General features: G+C 38.2%; 1 protein-coding gene across 2 annotated transcripts in view; it reads right to left on the bottom strand.

The window, feature by feature from the left end:
- Window positions 1-21,016, bottom strand: part of pik3ap1 (phosphoinositide-3-kinase adaptor protein 1) — a 29,930-nt gene extending 8,914 nt beyond the window's left edge. The window contains exons 1-9 of one of the 2 annotated variants that reach the window (XM_063874818.1): window positions 20,852-21,016; window positions 5,970-6,025; window positions 2,557-2,982; window positions 1,843-2,093; window positions 1,182-1,326; window positions 927-1,069; window positions 711-843; window positions 300-496; window positions 20-194 (exon numbers count right to left, since the gene is read on the bottom strand). In XM_063874818.1, coding sequence (XP_063730888.1) covers window positions 20-194; window positions 300-496; window positions 711-843; window positions 927-1,069; window positions 1,182-1,326; window positions 1,843-2,093; window positions 2,557-2,908 — 1,396 coding nt within the window. In that variant the 5' untranslated portion in view covers window positions 2,909-2,982; window positions 5,970-6,025; window positions 20,852-21,016. Of the gene's footprint in view, window positions 1-19; window positions 195-299; window positions 497-710; window positions 844-926; window positions 1,070-1,181; window positions 1,327-1,842; window positions 2,094-2,556; window positions 2,983-4,315; window positions 4,612-5,969; window positions 6,026-20,851 lie in introns of those variants that run through there. The other variant, XM_063874817.1, reaches the window with a different exon arrangement.
- Between the last annotated feature and the right edge of the window lie 4,361 nt (window positions 21,017-25,377).

Here is a 25,377-nt window from a genome sequence, read left to right as displayed (position 1 = left end):
AAAAAGACGTTGATCTTACATAAGTCCTCTACACAATCAGGGTCAATCCCCAGCATGGACTCATATATGTCCTCTGGGCACCCAGAGTACTTCATCATGATATCTTGAGGGTTGGACATCATCTCATACACATCTGCAGGCTCCTCTGTGTTGATGGAGTCCTCGATATGAGACTTGAGCATGTCCGCTGTCTCCTAGATTTGTTTGAACACAAGCAGCAGGCAGAAGGTGAGAACCTTCAAAGATGCAAGAACCTGACACGATCGAACGAAAAAATAAGCTTTCATTACTGGACTTACAACAAATTCATCCATGAACTGTCTGAGATCAGAGAAGCCGCTCTTCTCTGCCAGTGTGTTTGGGTAGTCTCCAGACTTATTCATCACGCTGTAAGCCTGCAGAGCCCCAGGACACTGAAGCAGAACGGTGGTCAGCTTCTTCAGGCCGTATTTAGCAGCGAAGTGGAGCAGCGTGGGAAGCTCCTCATCACGCTGATCTGAAAGACATAAAACAATCTTTAATGATCGTATCTTGACTGATTACTCTCTGAGCTTTCATTGGAATTGCAGATGTTGGTGAAATATTCTTTCAAGTGCTTCCGGATATATTCTTCTTATACTTAAACAACAGCTCATATGCCAGCAACTTTGGGAAATCCTTTGGAGAATACCACTAAAACAAATGACTAGAAATCAGAGTTTTGTACTCACATGCTTCCATGTTGTCTTCTTCTATCTGTCTTATTCCAAACAGCTGAAGACCAGTTGCCGGCATCCTGGATTTTAACGAGTCAGTAAGCATGTTGTCCAGTGATTCAGTTGCATTGGTTGTCAAGTTGAAGGCCTGGATGGAAAAAAACTACTTACATAATCTGGATAGCTTTTAACATTAGTAAAACATCACTGGTTATGGTGTGAATGTCTTACCTGGCAGATGAAGTCAACAGGATCAGTAGCATTTTCAATATACTGACTAACTTCTCCCATATTGGTATAATAAGTAACAGACTTCAAGCTGACACAGGACTGGTCAGTGTACATGGTGAGTGACACCACTCCAGCAGGCAGATCTAGTGGGGATAAAAAAACAACACAGTCATTTTGGATTGAAGTTTTCTAGTTCTTGCCATCAACACCAAAAAAAATCATCTTAAGGTCACATGACCTCCTGGAGATACTTACCAGGAGCAGAAACAGTTATAGTGTATTCATTCTCCAAAGTGCCAGGGACTCTTTTTGCAGCCATATTGTCAGATGAAAACTCCACCTCCGGTACACACCCTTCATCTAGTTTATGTGTGAAAATGATAAAAAGTCTCTCTGGTTCCTTGAAGCAAGAAAGAAATGTATTATTTTAAACAAGCGCATTACTATTTTTATGTAAAAACAGGTTGTTATGAGTGGTATATATTACACTACACATTTTAGTAACAGAATGTAAATGCTCATTTCTTCTGTACTTGAAGGGTCAACACCACCTATATTAAGAAATCCAAATGGCAGAGGTAAGAACAATTACTGTTTGGTAACATTAGCTTCTCTCTCAGTGCAGAAACCAGGTAGAAATAGGTAAGGACTTGCTCCGTAGGAAATTCATTAGAGGCAGATATTTTGGGACCAAAGAATCTTTGTTTTCATTTATTTATGTAATGTTCTCTATTATACTCAGAACATCTCCCTGGGGGATCTCAGTGCCATCTATAACATCTTAAACTACCCATTGTTCATGTTAACTTAAATCTAACTTTCTTAGACAATAGCAATAACATAGTATTGTAATTTCCTCTCTTACTCACTTATATTAAGAAAAGTTGGCATTAATGTAGAATAGCTCCAGTCTTACCCCGCACAGAACTCTGTTTGGTTGAACGGTGAGACAGGTGAGATGTGTTGGTGTACCAAGTTCCTCCCTTGTTGAATTCCCCATGCCCACATCTCCTTCGTGTTTCAGAACAGTCTTTTGTTGTTCTCCTGACACTGATTCCTCTGTTTCACCAGTGTCGGGACTTTCGGTCGACGAAGCTGCTGTGATGTGCAACTCCGCTGCAGCCACAGCTAAGCTTTCACTTTCTTGTTCCGCCTCCACTCGCCCACCTTTGACAAACAAGAGAAAGTTATAATAATACAAAATAAGTTACTTTTATGACAACTTTATTATTGTAGATACTTATATTATTTACTTTGGGCTCACTTTTGAGTAAACAAACACAAAATACATTTCCTTTGATGATCGTTTTGGGTTTGAAATGCTAAAGTTTGAGGTATCCATCCCAAAGCTTCTGGCCATACTTTAATACAATCGGGGTGAGCACATTGTTTTTGGTTAAAACTATGAACAGGTTTTACAAGGACTATTCCTTTAGCAAAAAAAGGAATATCATGTAGATTAACCAGGGCCTATTTTCTGGATAGACGAGATGACACATTCAAAATATTCTCATCTTTTTAGTTTGGGTGAAATTACTCTTTAATTGATTGTATTAGCTATTTGGGTAACACCACAAAAAGTGTGATGTCTCAAAAGGCACTAGAAGGAAGTGTGAAGAGTTGTGCGTACTGTCAGTGATGGACTCCATAATGGTGGAGACGTAGACAGCTGGCTCGTCGTCAGTGTACAGTTTTCTCCATCTCGGCCAGTCTTGGAAGCACTCCAGCAGCACGTCATCCTCTGCCACGCCACACAGCAGCGCCACCACTTTGTGTGGAGGGTGAAGCAGACTCTCAAGCGCTTGCTGCAGTTCAGGGTCATACAGCAAGTCCAGGAGCGCTCCTGTGAGCAGCAGCACGATGCACTTGTAGCTTTGGAAGTTTTCAAAGTCATATCCGTGGAGCTGCTGAGCTGGGTCGATTGCATGCAGCAAAATAGATCTTTTGGGGATTTTCTTTGAGGATTTTAAGATCTGATGCATATATGTCGCCCATTCCTGTGCATCAGATGTGTGCAGAATTAACAGCTCATGTGCTGAAGCCGATTCAGGTTTTGCTGTAAAACAGAATATATTAGAGTGGGATTAGAATATACAGTGCATGCATTAAAGGGGCAGGAGCGTCTCAGTAGGAGGGTAGCTGGATCAAGTCCCATGGAGGACCTAGAATGAAGTGTGGACAGGTAAATTGAGAGCTGCCCACCGCTCTTAAAGCTAGTATGGGTTCAAGGTAGAGGCTGTGTGTGATGATTACCACATTATGCTCATTTTCAGGTTCATATTACTATTTTGTTTCTCTACTGTGACATGTTTACATGCTTTAATGTTCAAAAAGCTCTTTATTCTTCTCCTACTGCCTATGCTGCAGCACCTCTTTTCACCCTCTGTCTGAAACCAGAGCCCAGTCTGCTCTGATTTCGACATAGTGATGTCACTATGTCACAGAAGTATTCAAAGGACTACAATGAAGGGGTTTCAGGCAGAGGGAAAATGTGTGGGAGACAAACTCACTCCGGAAGGAACTCGGGGATTATAGCCTTTGCAGACAATTTACATGCCCAAAAACCTATATAACACACTACAGGAAAGGGGAAACCCAAAAAGCCTAATGGGGCCTCTTTAATGAGGAATTCATTCGAACTATTAGAATCCTCCATTTCCTTTTGAAACCGAAGCACCAAACTGGAAAATATTCCTCATTAGTTCCCTAAACTTGCCTAACCACGTGAAATGAATGCTGTAATCAACTCAAACACCACACTAATGATACGACACTGGTCACATTATGTGTCGCTCCCCATGTTGCAGCGGGCGATGTTTGTCGTGGAAATGCTGCACAACATACAAGCTGTCCGGCTGGGAAATTTCAAGGTTAGAAAATGAATGTCTGATTTGTTTGATATTCCAGCACCCGGCCAACACCGAGTTGTGCAAACACTGCACTGTGTCAACACGGGTTAGAGTAATTTAGTTTGACTCATTACAGTGTTGAATCAGGTCAAGTTCACCTCTGTAAACGCTAACTGGGAGAGAAACCCAACACGACTATTACACCTTCATCACAGTTCCCACAGACGACGGGGCACCGACACTTGCCGCCTGTTTCTTAAAGGACCCGAAAACATCATTATAACTTAAACGCGTAGTAAATTCTAAAATAGCCGATAGCAGATGTGTTTATTTAACTGTACAGGAAGGCTAACGTTATTCCTTCCTCTTTTTATGTGAGCTAAAAAAAATAATTGTGAATGAAGGTTCTGTTAAATAAGATCATTTCAAAAGGAAACATAAAATAATCTATAAGACTAATCAGTATTGTGTAAAAAATGTCTCTTCTGGTTATATTTTACCTATCTGAAAGTGAGTTTTAAAAAAGAGAGTAATATTTACCTGATTTTAAACTTGAGACGGGATCTTCCATGGTTGTGAAGTCTCAGAAGTCCAAAAGAAATCCCCCCACAATAAGCATAATTTGCTCAAATAATCCTTTTTTGATATCTCAAGTTTACTAACGCGCTTTTCGTCTTCAACTGCAGGCTGCATTAGCTTTCAGCAGCTATAGCCCTTTGCTCAGTTGTATAAATAGCAACACTTAGTTTCCTGATTTTGGTTACACTGCCCCACTTCCTGAAACAGTTGAAGAAGTGAGAAAACGCAGCACAGCGGTGTCATGTCCTGTAACATGTCTGCGATCACACGCGCGCGCACACGCATGCAAACACACACACACACACACACACACACACACACACACACACACACACACACACACACACACACACACACACACACACACACACACACACACTGTCATTAGTAATATGTAAACAGTAGATTATTAATGCAGGGCACAAATGAAATAATGCAAGATTAACGATTAAAAACGAATGGATTGCTAACTCACTAACCTTGTTGAACTTTGAGACATGCAGGCACAGACAATGACGTGGAAAAAAGATTATTACTTAGCCCTTATCTTTTGATGAGAGACACACACACACACACACACACACACACACACACACACACACACACACACACACACACACACACACACACACACACACACACACACACACACCCACACACACCCACACACACAGTTCACCTGGTCTCACACGCTTCCGTTTATTTTTTACTTCCTCCATATCTCAAAACAGTAACAACATGATTATGTGCTGACATAAAAGTTAATGTTAAACTTACATATTTATACTTTTGTAGGCAATAAAATTGATTTCAAACATGCTGATTCACTGTTCCTGTACACGTAATATGTGTTATACTAACATATAATATCATTGTAGCTTCAAATTTCAGATTTGATGTAAAAGTGAAGTGGATTGCCAAAGGTATATTTGTTCTACTTCATGCTGTAAATATTTTGAGGATGTAACTATTTTTATTATTAAGATTCTATACTACCAACAGAGTTATTATGTGCTCAAATGCTGACTTAAATTGATCACACACATACTGAAAGCACGTCCACACACAATGTCTTTCTTTCACGTTAAAAAAAGCTGGATGAATCATCTGTATGTTGTCACTTTTACTACAGTTGTGAAGTTTCAAATTTCCCAAGATTTTTTCCTCTAATGTGAAACAACTGATTGCTTCAACTCAAGGCACCACACCAATACCACCAGTAGAGGGCGGCAGACCATCACCCACACTAGCAAACAGATCGTCTCCATCACCAGTCACTATGCAGACAACTACAGCAAGAAAGCAGTCACTATAGGCAGGTACCTCCATACAAATGTGCACTTGAGCAGTGATGCCACCATACTTCGGGTACTATATTATTAAAAGCATTGTATCGGTTAAACAGACTCAACCTCTGACTGAAAGGAGGTGGATAAAGTGTTTTGTCTTGGCAGGAACTTGATTGGAGAACAGTTTTCTTAGTCTTTATCCTCAGATCAAGATAAAGCTGCCGTGAAAGACCGAACTAAAGACAACACCTCCATGCCAGATCGACAGAGGAGATCTTGGAAAGTTTAGAAGACGATTGTAATCTGCTAGAAGAAAATGGACGTACCTTCTATGGAAATGTGGATTCAGGATTCTGTCTTGCTCTGGAAAGATGGACTTTTGCTGTTAAAGGAAAACACAAGATTGTTGCTCATTAATAGCGTAGTTACGTAGACGTTTTTTTTGTTGAGTTATTTTACACCGGGAGGCTGATTGTACTAGTTAATGCTCTATACAAATGTATACTGTAGCTAAACTATAAAAACTAAAAGTAGAATACATGGCATAAACCTATATTTAATCTATCAATCTCTCATTGTAACCCGTCACATGGAATTGTTTTTATTCAAAATATATTTAATATTTTTCGACCAATAATTTTTTTTTAATTACCTGATATTAGTAGTAGTTAACTCCATCACCAAATCCCTATTAAGACTGACAGACACAAATTGATTTGTGCCAAGTCTCTGGACTAAGTTGGATTTCATTTACATCCACATAATGTGCATCCTGGGGGAAATAAATAAACAACTTGCATATTATAGATTTGAATATAACCGTGTTGTGACTCTACACCTGTGATGATGAACATTTGTAAAGATAATACAAATTAAAATAATACATCCCTTATATAGCCTTTGTCATAGTTCTCAAGATTATTTAAATACTGTGGGATTAAATAAAATAAGTAAATTCTTTAATAGAGACAGAACAAATCATTACATGAAAATAAAGATAATAAAAAAAGGGAATATTAACATGGTGCGGACTATTGGGTGAAATCTCACTCTTCTGATCAATTAAATAGTATTCAAACATGATATAAGTACACAAGCAAAAGCTGATGAACAACTTCAATCAACAGACTGGAGTCTCCCATTTAAAAGTGAGCAGGTGGTTGTTAAAACATATTTATGCTGCATGTGAAAAAAGAGAAGAAGGCTTTAGTTGAGGTAATTGTACCTGGAAAATGCCAATAAAAACAAAGCAATAATTGGTGATCCTGATTATTGTATTATAATTAATGGAGCTGATTACGGGTTTTCTGCAGCAGCACCCAATACAGCTGTTTTCCACTTGCACCAACAAAACACCAAAGCATCACATCTCTTGTAGAATTACTTCAACAAACGTCCAGAACCGTGTCAAATCAAAAGCCAAGAAGCTGTTCTTTGCGGCTCACAGTTGAAACCTTTTCTGGTTTATTTTGGCGTGATTATGTACGTTTTCCATGTCCTCAATCTTCACTTTCTTTAATGATAGTCAGAACATCACAAAACGAGTTTACTCACTTGTGTAACCGTGAATTTCAGCCTTGAAATCAATTTACACAGCTTTGCCTCTCTCCAATAACGCAATTAGTTTTGTTTCTGCTGTGACCTCTTCCCTCGACGTAGACCTCTTAACGGCCGCAGCACAAGTTCACTCGCTGACTTCTGAAGAGCAGGGTGATCCATGACCTGCCTTTAAGTACAATTTCCTGTAGAAAAAGACTCCCCTAATTTCTTCTAACTCTGCCATTAGCTACCATAAGCATGACCGGCCCGTTACCTTTTGTTTGGGCTCCCTTGAAACCACTATCTATTAGGTGGCTCAAATCAAATCCCTGCAGCCTGAGTTTAATAAGAGAATATTTTCGCTCCTATGTTTTAACCTTGTTATCCAATATCCTGTCTTTTCTAGTCTGGAGTGTGTTTTCAGCACACGGAGCGACTCTGCCAGAGAGCGTGCGTCAGTTCACAACAGAGAGCTGACATCCTGCCTCTTGGAGCACAAAGGTTCACGCAAGGACTAACAGCTTTGTGATATTCTGCTCTTCTGGCACTGGATTAGGCAGTGTAACAGAGCAGGTTCAACAGTTTACAAAACTCTCACTTTTGGTTTTAATCTACCTAAGCCAAGCCTAGTTGTTAGTTGGACTGCTTCTCCAACACGATACTGCTTGACTATGTTTAGTTGATATTCCTGAAAATGTTTCTATTAAAAACTGACAATTACTTTAACCTCATTTTTACCTAATTAGAAATAAATATGGAAGTTAAATCATTCTACACTGTCGTTAAATCTAAGTTGTAACTGACAAAAACATACATACTATTACTGTATGTGTAAACTGAATTTAATTTCAATAACATCTAATTGATAAATTCCATAAAAGGCTAAGAAGAATGTGTTTGCCTTACTTAAATTCAATTATTTAGGGTATATGTTTTGACCAATTAAAAACACATACAAATACTTGGACAGATGTAGTTTAAAAATGGTCTTACTGTAGTTGACTCCTTGTTACTCTGAGATTACATCTTTTTTTCTAGCTGACCGACGATAGTTACTTTTAATTTCAATAACATCCACATGATGTGCCTCCTGGCTTAATATTTCCCAAAAGCTTGTTTTTTAAAAAATAATTGAAAAACATGTTTTGCTTATTTTACTGGATTATTTGTATTATAAATAAATGTTATTTATTTATTGACCAATTAAAGATATATATATATATATATTATAACCAAGGCAAAAATAGTAATGAAAACTTTTCTTAGCTAAATCATTGTTACTCTCTCAATTTTCTAAAGTTAATTTGATTTCAATAGCACCGACATATTGTGTGCCTCCTGGGTAAAACAATCCCAACAGTTAATTTTTAAAGAACGGATTATTAGATTTAGCTTTTTTACTGGAACAGTTTTTATCAAACATATATTATTTTGCCAACGTAAAAAATATATAATACATTGAAGTATATATATTTTTGCAACTTTTATTAGTTAGCTAATTCTTATTCCATCAAAACATCTCTTTTATAGCTGAAATGTGCATGAAAAAATTGATTTATGTCAATTTTCTCAACTCAATTGGATTTCAATAACATCCAAATAATATGCCTCCTGGGTGAAGAAAAATTGCCCAAGTAATTGTTGTGTTACGGAAGAAATTTGGACTTTAAAAACAGTTTCATGAGCTCAAGAAATTTGCCGAGTTCATGGAGAAGCGTGTAATCCTACGATAATAGAATAACGTGAAAGAAAACAACTTTAAACCGCAGTTACCAAGCTCACCAAGGCAGGAAGCTCTAACAGAGGGGGAGCAGAGTACTGTACATCTAATATGGCCCACATAATGGTCATGTTACCGTCTCATTTACTGTACTTCCCCCTGTCCCGGGAAAGCTCTACCTCATATCTGCACTGCCGCTGAGGCTGTTCGGGAGACTTTTAAAGTGGAGGAAGGTAGAAACAAAGCACGGTCCGAGGACATGGAGTGCAATCTTGAAATGGAAAACTGAAATGGGGAAAAGGGTCTCAAGCTGAAATGTTATTTGGATGATAGCCTGCATAAGAAAGGAACTGTGTTTGGTTTCTCATTGAGAGTCACCAGCAGGGCTCATTGTGATAAGAAAATAAGTCTAATGTTACCTGATCTGGTATAATGTGGACCAATTACCACTCCATTGCACTTCATTACAGGACTGTAATAGGGCCGGGGGTCAGTGCTTGAGATGGAGTGGCAGAGGAAAATTGAGTCGTCATTGATAATATGATAAAAACTGACAGTGAGAGGCCCCTCCAACAAATTATTGAAATTTACAGTTGATAGGGAAACACTATAACCTCATTTGGTAAGCAGCTGGCAAGCACTTGTACAAAGCAGGTCCTCGAACACAATGAGAGGCTTATAGAGGGAGGGAAATCCTAAACTATCACAGAATAGTTTTAGACTCCTGCTCATTGGCCTCTGGCTCGGAGTGTGCATGTGTTCAGTTTTTAGAAATATGTCAAGTCACACAAACTACACAGGATTATTTCTCTTTAACATGTGGATTGTAGAAGCCATTATAAATCGCAACAATGACATGCTGTGGCCGAACAAACAAATGAAGTCTGGCAGACATTATTCTCATTCCTAGTGTGTCTCTAACAAAATATAAAATCTCACCGTTTCTGGTAACCACTCCGCTCTTGGAACTGCAGCCATTTGTTTGCCTCAGTTAAAGTGCCTCCATTTGAGGCCCCTTGAATAAATAAATCAAATAAACTACCGTCAGACATACATTTCCAATCCATCAAGGTAATCAGATTCTGTTTACCTGAATGGGAACTATTCTAAAATGTTATTAAAAACTTAAATGGAGTTTAGGTGTGGAATAACCAGGCACAGGAAATGATGAGCAAACAGCCGGATAAGATTCCAATTACTATTAAACAAGCATCGCATTGACTAGTAAGGAGGAAAATAGGGTTGACATTTTCCACTGCCGCAGCTTCCACCTGACAGGCTTTGTCGTATAGAGCACGGCAGATTCAACACATGAGGTATTCAACGCTTCCTCTTAAATAAATACTGCTTAAAGGTCTGTTTTCATTTACTCTACCTATGGTCAGCACCGTACCGTGGTTATAGAATAAATCAGGATCATACAACTGTACTTATATCGATTTTAGAATGAAACAAAAAGGATAACTAAAGCAGAAGGAATAACAAAGAGGTGAAGTTAGAAACTAATTGTTTATATTTTTAAATAATGTATCTTTGCAAGTGTGAAAGAAAAAGTGGAAAAAATAAATATAATTTAGATAAAGGAATAAGCTAAATAACATAGTTGTCATGAAGTACAACAGATACAAGGCAATATACTTTGAAATTCTAAATGTGTCTCTCCATCTCAACATCATTTTCCTGTAGCATTTACACTATGTCCCAACATTGGAAATTCAAGGCCATCAAGTCATTACCTTGTACTGAGGGAAATATAATTTATGAATCATTTAGAGTCCCAGTTAAGTTTATCTCACATATCTAAATAGGCAATATATTGAATGCATGCTTCGTTGATCAAAACTGTTGTGGAACAACTTATCGAGCGGCCATCTTTAACCACTATTTAAAGATCATTTCGCTTTCATCTACATTCCCACTCAGCGGAAATCACTTCGACATGATAAGGCAGTCAATTTGGATGTCAGCTTGGGCTACAGTAATCACTCTGGCCACTAGATAAGTGTGACTTTATTTATTTATATTGGGCCCTGTGCGTGTCTAGTTGAAGATAATAGTTTCAGAAAGTTTGCCAGCTACCCTCATTGTGGAGCAAATGGGACAGATTTCTGCTTCATTAGGATTCATCGGGCTGACAACGATGGATTTGTAATGATGAATCAACACAAGCAAAAGCAATATTCAGGTCCCGTGAATGTCTTCCTTGTACTGGCTAAAAGACACACCTTAGAGCTTTAGATGTACAGATCGCAAGTGGATAAAGATGAATACTAACACTCCAAAGAGTAACGCTCGAGTAAAGTTCCTCCATATTTTTACATAAAATATTAAAGGAATTTTATCTTTAAATTCTTGACGTTTGCGTTTTTTTTTTTTGTGGTATATTTCATAATATTGAAGACATATTGAAACTTTTTTTCAGGATTCATAGGGAGTCTTTCTGAAAAAACCCACGTTTTAAGATAAATTGAAAGGTTTTCAATTTATTTTAAAACGCTGGTGGGTAATAGATGAAATCTACCATCTGTCTTTGGAATTTAATTGTTATATGAAGGTATTATTCATAGATATCTTAAGCTTCTTTAAATGTAGCTAAAAGGGTTATTGGCAAATACCGCATATGGCAAGTTCAACATTGTCGGCGAACTGGAAATGACATCATTAATAAATGCGTCTGTAAATCATGTCCCACTGTCTGTCATTAGTATATGAAACTACAATAACAACAATTAAACTGGATTTAAAAAAACTGAATCAAATCTATTAATGTTTTTAATATCTGCATGTAAATTATTGTTACTGTTACTGCTTATAAAAGGCATTAAATGTTGCTTTTTTGTTGAAGATATAGCAACTGTGGTCGGCTGCTGATGGTCAATGTGGTACAAAGCGCCATCTGTAATCAACATTTCCTGAAAGCTCCATTAAACAGATTTCTTGAGTTACTTGCTATCAACAGATGGTAAGGTCAGGTGACAGTCAGCCTCCTTTGCGCTCAGAGAAACACCCCAAAGCAGCACCGTATCCTCTGCTATATTTCAAATCTTGGACTTTTTCTGTCCGAGTCCCATTTGGTGGAATTTTGATGATATCAAACTGGTCCGTCTCCAAAAGTTATCTGCGGCCTCGGAGAGACTATCGGTGACAGACTCCCTTTGTTTTGCTGGTTGGCATCATGCCAGGTGGGATTGTTTATCCAAGTTAGCAACAGTAAAACGGTGAAGTAGACCTCAGCAAAAGGTCAGTCATCCGGCTGCTTCCATGACATATGACGGGAGTTAAATCAGTACTGTTGAGGGATTATGGAATATTTAATAGCATTTGTGCTTTAGATGTGTGCAGTGGTGTGTGACGGGAATGACGAGAGCGAGTAGAGGATGTCAGCCAGCAAAGGTCATGAACCATGTGAGACAATAGAACCATAGGGCACCATCAGACATAATGAAATGCAAATTTGATGATGACATTGGCTCTAAATGTGTTCTATTGGAAGCTGGTAAAGTAGCTTGGTTGAACCGGCACTGGTATGTGTCCTTTCAGAGAAGGTTCCTTCACAGTTCCAGTGTGAACAGCCCATAAATGGACCCTTGTGGAACATTTCTTTGGGCTTTTCAAAATGTCACCCAGACATTTCCTATACCTGCTATTCTGGCACACACCTGAGGGGTTCATAAAGCACTACATATGGAGCAACTGTGAAAAAATGCCTCAGAAAAACCTTAATTTTACAAATAAAGTGCATACTTACAAAGATATTGCATTACAGGGCTTGATATTACCACCACTGCTAGTGTAGCATGAGGATTTTGCACTTCCACAATGAGGCACAAGAGGTCAGAGCTCCACTACAAATGCCGTGAATCCCATAATCCACATGCTGCTGTATGCCAGACATGAACTATTCATCGTTATCATGAAGGCCGCTGCCTGAAAGATGTCTGTTGAAATAAGTTTGCTTAAAACATCATTACAAATCCAATTAATAGTGTCATTAAACTAGATGGAAAGAGTGACAACATTGTGTGATTTGAATTCTTTGGAAATACAGACCGCCTACAGCTGAATACCAGGTAGCTATCTTGTCAGTGATGTTTAAATGTAGACGTTAGCGAGGAAAGCTACTGTTATGGGATTTACCGACCGTTATAATCAGATAGATCTTCATCTCAATGAGGTACATTTTTAAATACTACATCAATCATTTTAAATGTAATATGAAAAGCACTTTTTAAAATTCATAATGAAAAGCTCTCTGTAAGAGGATCTTGTTGAGGATGTTTTCATTGGAGGACTTTGTCCACAGTCCATGGCATGTATCTACGATTAGGGCTTTAAGTACTGACAAAGACAACTTACAAGCATTCATGTCATGAGAGGATGGACAGAATTTACCCACTTTAACAATGAATGTTTTTGGTGATAGGCTCCTGTAAATGTTTCTCTAAGTATAGTTAATGTTAAGGAGGATTCTGCCTTAAATTCAAAGGCCCTTGATAACATATAAGGTTCTAAAACTAGCCCTTTAATTGTTGCAAACATTGTTTTTTCACGCATTCTGTTTAATAAATGTAAAATATTTGTATCTTGGTAGCATGGAGCGCTTGATTTAGTGGTATATGGCATGTGTTTATACTTCCATCAGAGGCATAATGCTGTGTTATGGTATTTTCCATTAGACTGCAAGGCATAATGTATATTAACACAACAATACAAAACAGCACAGAACGGATCCCCTCTGTGTTTTGAATTTAAAACACTACAATAATCTATAGTTAAAAACAGACTAAAACACTTCATTTATTTGTATATCAATTGAAATCTGTACAACCAAGAAAAAGAAGTCCTAGGTTTCTGTGTTGCAATATTGAATGTAGCTATGTTAGACTTGCCGTGACTCTAAGAGGATATATGACAAATGAAATCTAAACAAATTTTGAAAGTGACAAATCCTAGACATAAAAGCTGACTTGTTCCAATGACGTCAGGAAGTTTCAGATGTACATTACACCGAAAGACAATGCATATGTGAAAACAGGATTCAGACAGAGCTGAGTCAATTCATGAAGTGCTCTTACTTCAGTAATGGAAACAAAAGGTTATTCATGTATTAAAGGAGGCCTCTTTGACCTGTACACAATGACTCTTGAGATCATTTTCAATAATAATATTAGGATTAACTTGGAATTCAGTCAGCTAGTTTCTACCTTGTAATACTAACACTTACAAAGGTCATGCTATTTCATATTTACATTTTCCCACTGAAAATGTTCTTAGCTTACTTACATTTAAGATAGATCATGAAAAATACCAAATTATCCCACATAATGCTATACAATGTTAGCGTGTCCAACATGCTAATAGTTATCAGGTTAACAATGTTGGTAACCATATGCTAACCCCACAGGAGAACATAAATACCAGTATCCGATTAAAGCCAATCTGTTGTCTGCTTTTGCCGTCAGAAAATGTCCTCCATCTGACTCCTATTTTCCACCCCCCACCCCCCACCATTGACACTGAGAGGATTACGAGGTAAATCAATAAACATCACCGGCTTCATGAATGAGCACAAGAACTGTTACCTTCACACCGGGGTTAGCTCTAGTTACCTGTGATACCAAGATTACATACCGCCATACTTAACAATGTGTTGGTCAATGAAGGTGTTGGTGAACATCAGATGTTAATGTAACCAAATCACTAGAGCGTTTTCTATCCGGTTCATCCATTTCTTTGTCTTTCATAACCTCTGTATCTTCTTATTTATCATACTTGGGAGAATTAGTGCACTTACTAGCCAATAAATAAATGTATTCTACTAGATGTTCTTTACTTTCTGTGACTTTGGGAACTTCATTCCTTTTATTTTTGTTGGAAAGTAGATCTCTAACTTTCAGCAAATGGCATGGGACAAGCAGAGGCAAGACGGCGGACCAGACAGACGAGCGTTCCACTCTCCAGCTCTTAACAAGCATAGTAATACATCAGTCAAAAGCAATAATTTTCCTATTAATGAAATTCCAATTTGCCTTCAGTGCATTTTACGTTGACATTTTCCACATTGCAACAGTGCTTTGATAAAGTTTTTAAAATGCAAAAACGCATCTAAGAGGCTAAAGACCAGCCCGGGTGTCAGCGTGCCTGGCAGAGGACTATGGTACTTAATTTTTATCGCCGTGTGCCCGGGGCATCGAAAGCCTGAATGTTAACATTGGCTCCATTTTCATTATCATCATATGATTATGGATTTTACTGCATTTAGCTGATAATACAACTAGGAGCTCACCTTAAAAGAAGTTGCTCGAAGGTTTCATTTCTGCCCAAATGAAATTTTCATTTGACAAACAAGTATAATTAGGCTGCACTTCTTGTTCAGTGTCAGTCTGTTTTCTGATTGAACTTAGACCAATTTGCTGCCTCTAAATGAGTTTGAATAATTTCCATTCTGAATGTCTCGGGGACATTAGCTTTAGGAGTACTAAGTGGCCGCATGCTTTTTGAAGTTGCTGATTATTTGATGCCACCCCTGTCTACCTATACATTTTCCAGCTTACTTCAAAGTTAACAAGAAAAAAAGAGGCTCCACACAGCCTACCTTGGGAGTACAATGAGAATTTGAAAGTGTTTTTGGCCAGGTCTTGGAGGCAAAGTGAAAATTACTTTAATAAGTGTGTAATACACTTCGTTAGCTTCAATGCTCTTTGCTTCTTCACTTTATTTCTTTCATGTGGCCACTTTTATTGTATTGAATGAGTGGATTTGTTTCTGTTGAAACTGTACACCTAAAAACTAATATTGCAGTATCAGTTTCATTAAACCAGCTAATTATAAATTAACACATTATGAATTATGAAAATTGCTAGAGCTGGCTGTCTCATTGCCGCTCTGTTATTGATAATAATGTGACAAATGGATGCTTAGTATACATTAGAAAAAGCGGTAAAGCTGGTTACTTTGAGTTATAGCATAGCCTTTATCTACATAAAGTGTTTATTTCTTCTAACCCAATGACCAAAACTATATTAGGAGTTACAGATTACCTGCTATTAATAGCACTGTAAGTCTTAAAATGAGAAACAGGAGCAGACCACAGAGCATGGCAGAGAAAAGTGGGGTTATTTGTATATACACCCCTAATGGATTTGGTAGATGACCTAAAATCTCAGTAACAGCTATTTCAGTAGGGGTAATCCCGTCATCCGCAGAAAAAAAAAAGATAAACAGCAATGTGGAGTGAAATTGAACGAGAGAAAAAGAGTGAATAAAGTGGGTGAGGGCAAAAGAAAGCGAGGATCACAAATAAGGCTGAATGTAGGATTGATGAGAGGAAATGGGGATTTTGACAATGTGATTAAGTAATGGTGGAGGAATATGGGAGCAATGGCGATGTCAATGAAGGGCGGAATTACATTTCATTATCATAAATAAGGGAAAACCAAACTGCGGCTTAGTTTTGAGGCGGTTACAAGCTGGTGAGCCAAACACTCGACCCCAGATCCTCCAACATAAAGGTTTCTGCTAGACTCTCTTTGTTGCTTGCATTTAAAGATTTGTTTGTCAGAAAGATTGAATATTATACACACTTCAACATAGATATCACTGTTGGCATAATTATATCAATATTGAAAAGGGTATTTCCAAGTAAAATATCCTGTCTCATTAAATGATCAATTCAATTTTCCATGCTGCCAGGGTTCCTAACCCTGTAAAGGAGCTCTGTGCCCAGAAACAAATGATCAAGCTCTGCTCTGTCTCCACGTTCCCTAAGTGGCACTAAATAACAGCTAGACACAGAGCGACGCTGGTTTACAGTACAGAGGACGATTGAACTAACATGACAATGGGCTCAGAGACCACTACAAAGTGGAGATAATGCTGTGGATTCCACTCAAAAGGCAGAATTACTGTGGATCCAAAAGGATTGCAGCACATCTGCCATTCATCTGCATTGAACTCATTTTTCAAGGAATGAAATGACTCAAAACTTGTACAACAAGCTGACTCACACAACGATATGCTAGTGCAGGAACAATTGCTCAATGAAAACAAGAGCAAAGCCAAATCTTGAATCAAATTATTTCATAAACTACTCCAGAAGTAATGTTTTCATTTCTTTTTCTAGATTATTTAGATGACATTATTTCTATTGAGGTTTCATAGGGTGTTATACAAAATGTAAGTTCACTGTGCCAAACTTTATGTGTCCTTATTTTTAATAATCATAACATCTGTTTCACTGATATATTGTGAGGTAAGTCACTTACTTCTCAAAGCGTACTACACTAGCCCTGAGAAAATAAACATCAGAAAATCACTATGTTTTATAAAGTGATTTATTTTTAAAGTTATTGCACTTAATGTGATGAGGTTTTCTGCACGTATAAATGATATAAAAATGCTGTTGCTCCGTCTTCCTGTTTCCTTTTTATGTCCATTCATTTGCTGAATTCTAATGAACTGAGGCGCCATGCAATCATCATTATGAATTCTGTGTCAGAAAGCTGTGAAAAACACTTCTGAACACTACAGTACCTAAGAGCACAGAATTTTAATTGACATGTGACATTTTTTATGCATGATTTTACGTCTAGAGTAATTCTATGCCAGAAAATGTTGACTTTTGCTGTTTTTTACATCTGCCATAATGATTATAGAGAGCCCCAGTGCATTGTGCAGACGGGTACATTTATGTGTTCTTATGCCTGCTTTTGACATGTCGGCGCTGTGTGCCAGAACATGTTTGAAACAAATCTTTTCTGAGGGCTCACTCTGTGTCAACCTGAAGAAACTAAAAACTAATGTGATTTACCACACAGTCTCATAGGTTTATAATAAATAAAACACACTGACAGATGCAGCGCTAATGCCAAGTCAAAGATATTAATTATATATATTCACTGGATAATAATCCTGATTATTACAACCCCCAACAGGGTATCACGTGGATGTTCAGCTATAAATTCTTTTTGCTTAGTTTTAACCATATCTCGGTTTTTAGGGCTAGAACTTACTATCATTTAAGCCAATTATTCTCTAGATTTATCGTTTTGCCTTTTTAACATGGCAGAAAATAATGAAAAATATCTATTCCACTATTTCCTAGTCCAAGCTGATGTCTTTAAATCCCAAACCCAAAGAAATCCGGTGTAATGTGAACTAAAACTGAGAAAAGCAGAGGCTGAAAAGAGCATTTACTGTCAGTTGTTAATGAGAATTAGTGTAACAGTTAAGTGATTACTGAAAAACTAAGTTACTATTTTTCTGTTGATTGACTAATCAATTAGTAAACTACTCAAAAAGCACTTTCAGCTCTTAATTTGGTTCATAATATCTATCTTTTACTGTTTTCTGTGGCAACTATCACTCTAAAAAACTGCTTCATTGTGAGAGTATCAGATATTGTGTGCAGGGGAGAAGTCTAAGCTGGAAATGACACCACTTACTAAGATGGACTGTATTTCTACTTTAACAACGATATAATTAAATTGACACTCAATTCTGCTAAATGACAGGTGCATATTCTACATTTTTAAACATGCACTTACAGTGCACTTGCAGTATAATCGCAATGTGACATATCCTCATCTACGTTTCATCCTCTACCATTGCTCACCAAATGTAATGCGAACAAAAAGTTTTGAGAAGTAATTAGAGCAAGTAAGAGATGATTTGCCATCTCCCCTGGTAAGGATTTGATATGAAATCTCTCCTAACCCACTCCACAAACACAAACACCGCTAAAGCCAAAATCAGATTCTGGTATCTGCAGTCCACAGTTTGCATCCCTATCCATAGGAAAGCAGCTTAGCCTTGGCAGCCATGTGAATTGCTCTAGTGGTAACAGGGTGCGAGAAACCTCTGAACCGAGCTGTTAGGAGCGGTAATGAATGAATAGGAAGAAACAATGCAAATGATTTATAGCCGTAATTACTGAAGGCCTCAAAAATCCGCCGGTCTAAGTAGCCTTTTGATCATTAAAAGCAGAGCCGATCACATGCTTATAGCTGGTGGGAGTTAACTCAGCTTCAATAACCATCAACACTCTGCCTCTATTCAGATCTATGGCTAAATCCCAGGTGAGTGGCAGGTGCCAGCTACAGGGCTGTTAGCAGAGAGCGTTTGTTGATATAACCGTGTTTTCCTCTCTTTGAGCGACTGATCTGCAAAAGTACACATAAAGGGCCTCCTTCAGAAATGTACACAGAGCACTTCGAAAGGAGTACATAAAAATGCCTCTCCCCCCCACTCCCTGCAACATTAAACAGTGTGGAGGGGGTGCTGTTGGAGGCGTGGGGGGAGGCTGGGGGATTCAAACAAACGCTGGAGAGTGGCAAGTTTGCATTTGCCCATACCAACAAGCTCCTATCTCATTAACAAACCGCTGAAATAAAAGAGTGCTTTTTTGGCTCACAGCTATAAAAAAAATTATCATAGTGATGATGTTCCTCAGCCGTCAACAGAGCTGTGATAACGTTGTTTGATGATGACTTTCCCATGAATGTTAAGCAGCCGCCGCGGCAGAGGAAAGGAGCTTATCAGCGTCTAATGCCCATCTCTAATTCCTGCCCTTCTTGAACTAGCCATTTTCTAACAGCGTTAACTGTCAAATTTACATCCCGTCTTAATGCCACTAAAGAGTACGGGGGATGAAGAGTAAATGACAGCAGTGTAATGAGGAAGGCAAGGCATTCCTTCTTACTTTCTCTCCCCCCTCTCTTTCTCTAAGGAGACAGAGATTTCCACAATGTGGGGGCTTTTTTTACTCCTCCTGTGCCACGGTGCCGTGATGGAGAGCTTACCTGTGAACTTACTGTAGGTGCGCGTCACTTTAATTAGCATCGGGCTTTTATGTGAAAAGAAGTGTACTTTTTTCTAAAATAGCAATAGAATTAAAAATAGGCTAACAAACAATTCTGAAAATGACAATGATGCACATAAGGAGACAATTGAGAACGAATTGTACTGAAAAACTGCCACTGCCATTAGTTATCATATCTGGAGGCTAGGAGGGCTACTGTATGTCTAGCAAACGTATTGCGTTCTATGTTGTATTTTTTAATACAACATAGCTTTTGGGGCATTCCTTTTCATAAGACAAACAACTTGAAATTATGATTTATGTTTTTGTAATAATAATGTTTCTGCTCTGTAGTTTACCTGATGAATACAATGTATAACATCAGTATTTAGCTTCCGTACAACTAAAACCAATGTGTCTTATCAAGGAACTAACTACTTACCAGTTTTTAAATTGCTTTTTTTCCATTAGGTCAATTAAAAATGCTGAACTATTGCAGGGGACAATCACTTCTGACATTCAAATACATAAATTGCCACAGCTTCATTGTTTTACATTGATAAGGTCAACACTTTATATATACATATAATTAGCATGGCAAAGCATTTTACCTATTTTCTTTGAATAGGCATCGTAGACTTAGAGAGCTTTCTTGCCTCTCTTCTGAGGAAGCCTTTGTTTTTATGAATATTTGTCCTCTATGCAAATAATACGAGTTGAAAGTTTTCTAATGTCTGCATGTAATTTAAGGTGGCATTTAAGCCGCCTACCTCAGATGCTATCACCATAATTAATTAATCAGGTAATTTTTCCCATTGTTCCAAGGCATTTTTTTATGTCGGGAAAGGTAATGAATAGTTGCGAGGGAACGAACACTGTTCAGCTGCAAAATAAAACTAAGTCCGCAGTTTGGATGATAAAGTAGACTGCTGGAAATGATTGAATATTCAAAAATAAATTGTGGAATGAGATAAATAATGGTTGTGTAAAGGCAAATGTGATTTCTTCATAATTTAATTTGGACTGGTGAAAGATAGGTGCCATGTCATTGTGTCCTTTTACTCAATCAGTGAGGGAAATGCATATTCAATTTCCAATCTTCATTCTCGCACAAGAAAATTGGAATAAAGATAAACAGAAGAAAGGTTTACCTTCCATCCACGCCGTCATAATCAACCATGCAAGTGAACCTATGAATATGTAGTCCATTTCATCCGAGGGGTCGGACTCTGGTAGGGCAGGGCCAGCCGAGATTAAATCTGCGCTCATCTGATTGGACCGTATAACGACTCAAACTGAGCTCATTTCATGCCAATCTGGTTGCCTCCAGTGAAACTATCCAAAAGGCAAGAGGCTACAGCGATTTGGAAAAGAAGAGACAACAGATAAATGGTGAAATGAAGTTGAAGGGGGCCTTCTTACCTTTGAGAAAGAAATATTTCAATTTAAATGTATCACTTCATCAGGGTAAAGTCCTCCAGCTTCGCGGCGCTGAGATTACACCAATTATACATCAAATATGGTGAACTAGCTGCAAATGAACAAATGGCTCGTGTGCTCCTGTTTAAAGGTTGGCTCTATGGCTGTTCACTTACAACCACAATTACTCTGCTGCGTGGAGATTAAACACACCTTGAAACTGAGTTCTAGTGTATTCGTCAAGTAAAATACTATATATTTGTAAGCATGTATACAGTGTGATAAACCTTGTGCAAAGACATGTACATAATTATAATAATGCTTTCATTGGCAGACTGGAATAAGATCCCCTCATTATATGCACAGTAATCCCCCTCTGTTTATTTATACCATCATTATTTCTTTTTTGTTCTGTAACCCATCCTGATAGACAATTTGCTCTTCAGCTATGACCTGTATGTAATATTTGCATGTTTTTTGCTAACAGTAGTTTAGCTTGCTGTCTTTGTTTAGATGTATGTTCCCATGCATCCTTCAGTATCTCTTTATTGTTGATTATGAATTTTAAGCAAGTAGATTTCAGACACTACTTTGGGATTACCTTACCATTAATTACCCTTTCTTATGATTCATAGTAAATAGACTTTATACTTTTTTTGTAAGGAACTACAACCCTGTAGAGTATTGCTGTCCAGGTATTCCCTGTTTAGAATATTTGTATGATTTTTGCTTCCACTTGTTTAGCTTGTTGTCTTTGTGGAGCCTTATGTCTCCATGCATCCTTCAAAACCCGTATCTTTTTACCAATGATAATTCGTTTTAAGCAAGTAGACTTGAGACACTGCTTTGGGATAACTTAAATACCTTTGTTTACCGTTACTGTTATATTAAATACAGTACATACATAATTCATCATCATTGATTTTTTGCAGAGGATGTTTTATCCCTGTACTGAAATCTCTTACAATTTCCAGTCTAAATATTTCTGCTATTCCATGAATGAAATAGTATATCAAAAACAACACTTTATGGTTTATAGTTCAGCTAAAAGATCACCTGCATCAGTCCGGGTAAAGAAGGAGACATCCGGAGGACACAGGAGTGGTTTGTCTCCAACCCTTCCTCCCGCTCTGCAGTCTGCTGCCGCTGAGCTCCGCCTGTGGGCACAATAGATTTGACACAAGAGTGCTGATGAATCTCATCAGTTTAATGTGTTTATGCTCGCTAAGCCCTAAAAGCTTATTGCTGTTCAATGGAGTGCTACAAAGTTACCTAATTTCCCCCCTGGTTGTCTCTTGGCGCGCTGGCAACGCAGACTCCCAATAACACGATGTACTCTGCAACCTGTGGAAAGACAGAGGCCACGCTGTGTCTCAATGATTTGTGTTATCGGCCAGAGAATAGACCTTGACAGAAATACAGATATTACTGGCTTTTTTCCCCCCTTAAAGTCAGCCCATGACTTGTCTCTCTCCCTCCACATTGATCCCTTTTTACAGCCTTTTCACAGTAAGTACTTTAGTCTTATCTTTGCTGCCCCCACCTCGCCTGTCTCATATTCCGCCCAATAAGGCTGGCTGCCTATATGACAGCTAACACCCAGTATTAATTAAAATGTCATGCCTCCAAATCAATATTGTAAAACAGTTCAAACACAACTCATCGCCACTGCTGTGATAAGTGCTTTTGGGTGACAGGTAAGTCTAAAGAAAGAGATGCGGGAGAATGGTATGACGGAATTATCAAGAGAGAACATGTAACATTAAAATGTATGACCCCCCCTATGCGTTACTTCATCACTCACAATTGCAAATTATCCACAGTGTCATGAAGTGTGCTGTGCTAAACTGACAGATCCATAAGTCAGCAGCAACAGGCCAGGAGGCTCGGTGCGAGAACTCTTTAGCTTCAGATGTCTCACTGCAATGCGTTAAAAGTGACTAATGCACACTCATTTGGGAAGGAGGCTGTCAGAGTTGGATTTATCAGTGCCGCTAAAATAGCTGCAATCCATCTGATTACGCTCATTTTAACTCTGCTGTTTGGACGAAAAAAGGAGGCAGGTTATAACTAATGCTTCACAAATAATGGAAATGTTATTGCAATATGGGCTAGCGCAATATTCAAATTAGAGGAAACACATTATTTGTTACAGGCTAAATATGTGAAGATGATATTATGAGTTAAAGATTGTGGTGCAGCAGGTATATTTCGGCCTGTCATGCTAATTTTCAGGTTCACATTTGTATTTTGTGCCTCTGCTGTTACATGTCTCCATGCTTTAACGTTCAAAAGGTTCTTTTTTATTCTCATACCGTCTGTCCTGCAGCTCCTCTTTTCAAACCAGAGCCCAGTCTGCTCTGATTGGTTAGCTGGTTGGCTCTGTTGTGACTGGTCAAATGCTTACAGATGTATGCCGCTTAGCCTATCATCTACAATGTGTTGGAGCGCTAGCTGATAGAAGCGCAAGTGTAACATAGTGATGTCATTATGTTACGGAAGTAAACAAAGGATTCCAATGGAGGTGTTTCAGGTGGCGGGGGAGGGGCGTGATCTATGTGAATTCTGCTTTTGACTACCATTTACATGCACTAAAACCTATATATACTACAGGAAGAGGAAAAGCCCAAAAAGCATTATGCCCCTTGATCATTAAATCAATGATAAAAAAAGATCAATCCTTCCAATATCGTGGAACATATCAGAATAATAGCAATTTCTAAATTTCACAGACTTCTAGGACAAAAGGTAAAGGATTTTGCCATGAAAAGTTTCTGAAAAAGCAAATAAAACAGAGAACAACTTTCGTTTTTTTAGCAATATTCAAATTATTATATGTGGCAAATATGCTTGATTCAAAACTTTGTGAGGCTGTACGTGTTCACACATACTCATTGTGAGACATTGTTCAGAAGCAAGGCTCAGGATATGGATAGAATGTGACAAATTCTGTCAGAGTAAATATGGTTTAATAAATGAATTAGCTTCATAAATAATGGCTGTAATGACATTTTAGGGGACAATAAGCCTAAGCGTTGTCAGGAAATAGTTGATGTATGAGTTTCATGCCTCAGCGGTTCCTCAAAATGAATAGGCTCGGGAAGATAGCAGGGGCCTGCAACCAGCCTATTTCCTCGAATTATCTACTTGTTGTCAATTTGCACAGTGGAATTACACATGCAAATTGAACTGCCTGCACAAACACCACTTGGAGATGATAAAAACAAATTAACAAAGGCTATAGAAGGAGGATTTATTTCACTGGCTAACCCAGGTCAAGCAATACATGTATTTTACAATTGTGTGTACCCAATTCTGCTGTAATTATATCAGCAAATTATTCTTTGTAATCGTATTATTTTTTCCCCAACCTTCTCCTTACACACATAATTAACTTCCTTCATGTCCCCGCAAAAAATATCAGCTTGCCTCTGCATCAGTTTAATCTGATTTGGGGTTTTGTTCTCGTCATCTTTTAGCTGCAATCCGGAGGAAGGTGAGAGGTGAACCGTTTAGTGGCGCTGTTTAGTGTAACGGCTTGGTAAAGGAGCAGAAGAGACAAATCTACATAGCAGAAGTCACAATGTTAAAATATAAATAATCACCTCTTAACATCATTCCTCATATGCAGAGGGAAATTAAGAGTCCCCGGACCTCCGCGTTTGCTATTAGATATCTCATTTACTTTGTACACACAGTGCTAATCTCCACTAATGAATTCTGCCACACCAAGCCAGATCGAGATGACTTAAAATTATTACCACTTCCACAGATTTGCCTTTCCTCATTTGAGGCTCAATTTGGCTGGCTCGCAAAAACAGTCTGTCACAGTAAGATACTAATAATTAGGGTTTTAAGATGATTAGTTTATCTCTGTGCTCTTACAGTCCTGCCTCTTATCCGCCATGGCCAAAACTTAATAAGAGGCTCTAAGTTTTAAACAGCCAACTCTAAATTACCAAGAAATGACGGAAATAATGAACTGGAGCACATGCCAGGGAGGGAGACACAGAGAAGGGGAGAGAGGGAGACACAGAGAAATGCATGGTGGGAAAGCTGAGAGACATTAATTCAAGTGTGAAATAGAACACAAAGTCTAGTAATCAATAAGGAAATGATTCAGACCTGTAATGCCAAAATTGTTTGGCATTAACAGGACTTTGTGACTCTCATTTACCTTCAGACGCTGCCATGCTCAGCAACTTGTCACACAAGTAATTAAAGTCAGGATAATGCTGAGTGAGTGATACCAGTTACT

Source organism: Eleginops maclovinus, chromosome 22 (genome assembly GCF_036324505.1).
Source record: "Eleginops maclovinus isolate JMC-PN-2008 ecotype Puerto Natales chromosome 22, JC_Emac_rtc_rv5, whole genome shotgun sequence".
Lineage (NCBI taxonomy): Eukaryota > Metazoa > Chordata > Actinopteri > Perciformes > Eleginopidae > Eleginops > Eleginops maclovinus.
Note: the sequence above shows the minus strand (reverse complement) of the source record. Positions and strands in the feature narration are given on the sequence as shown.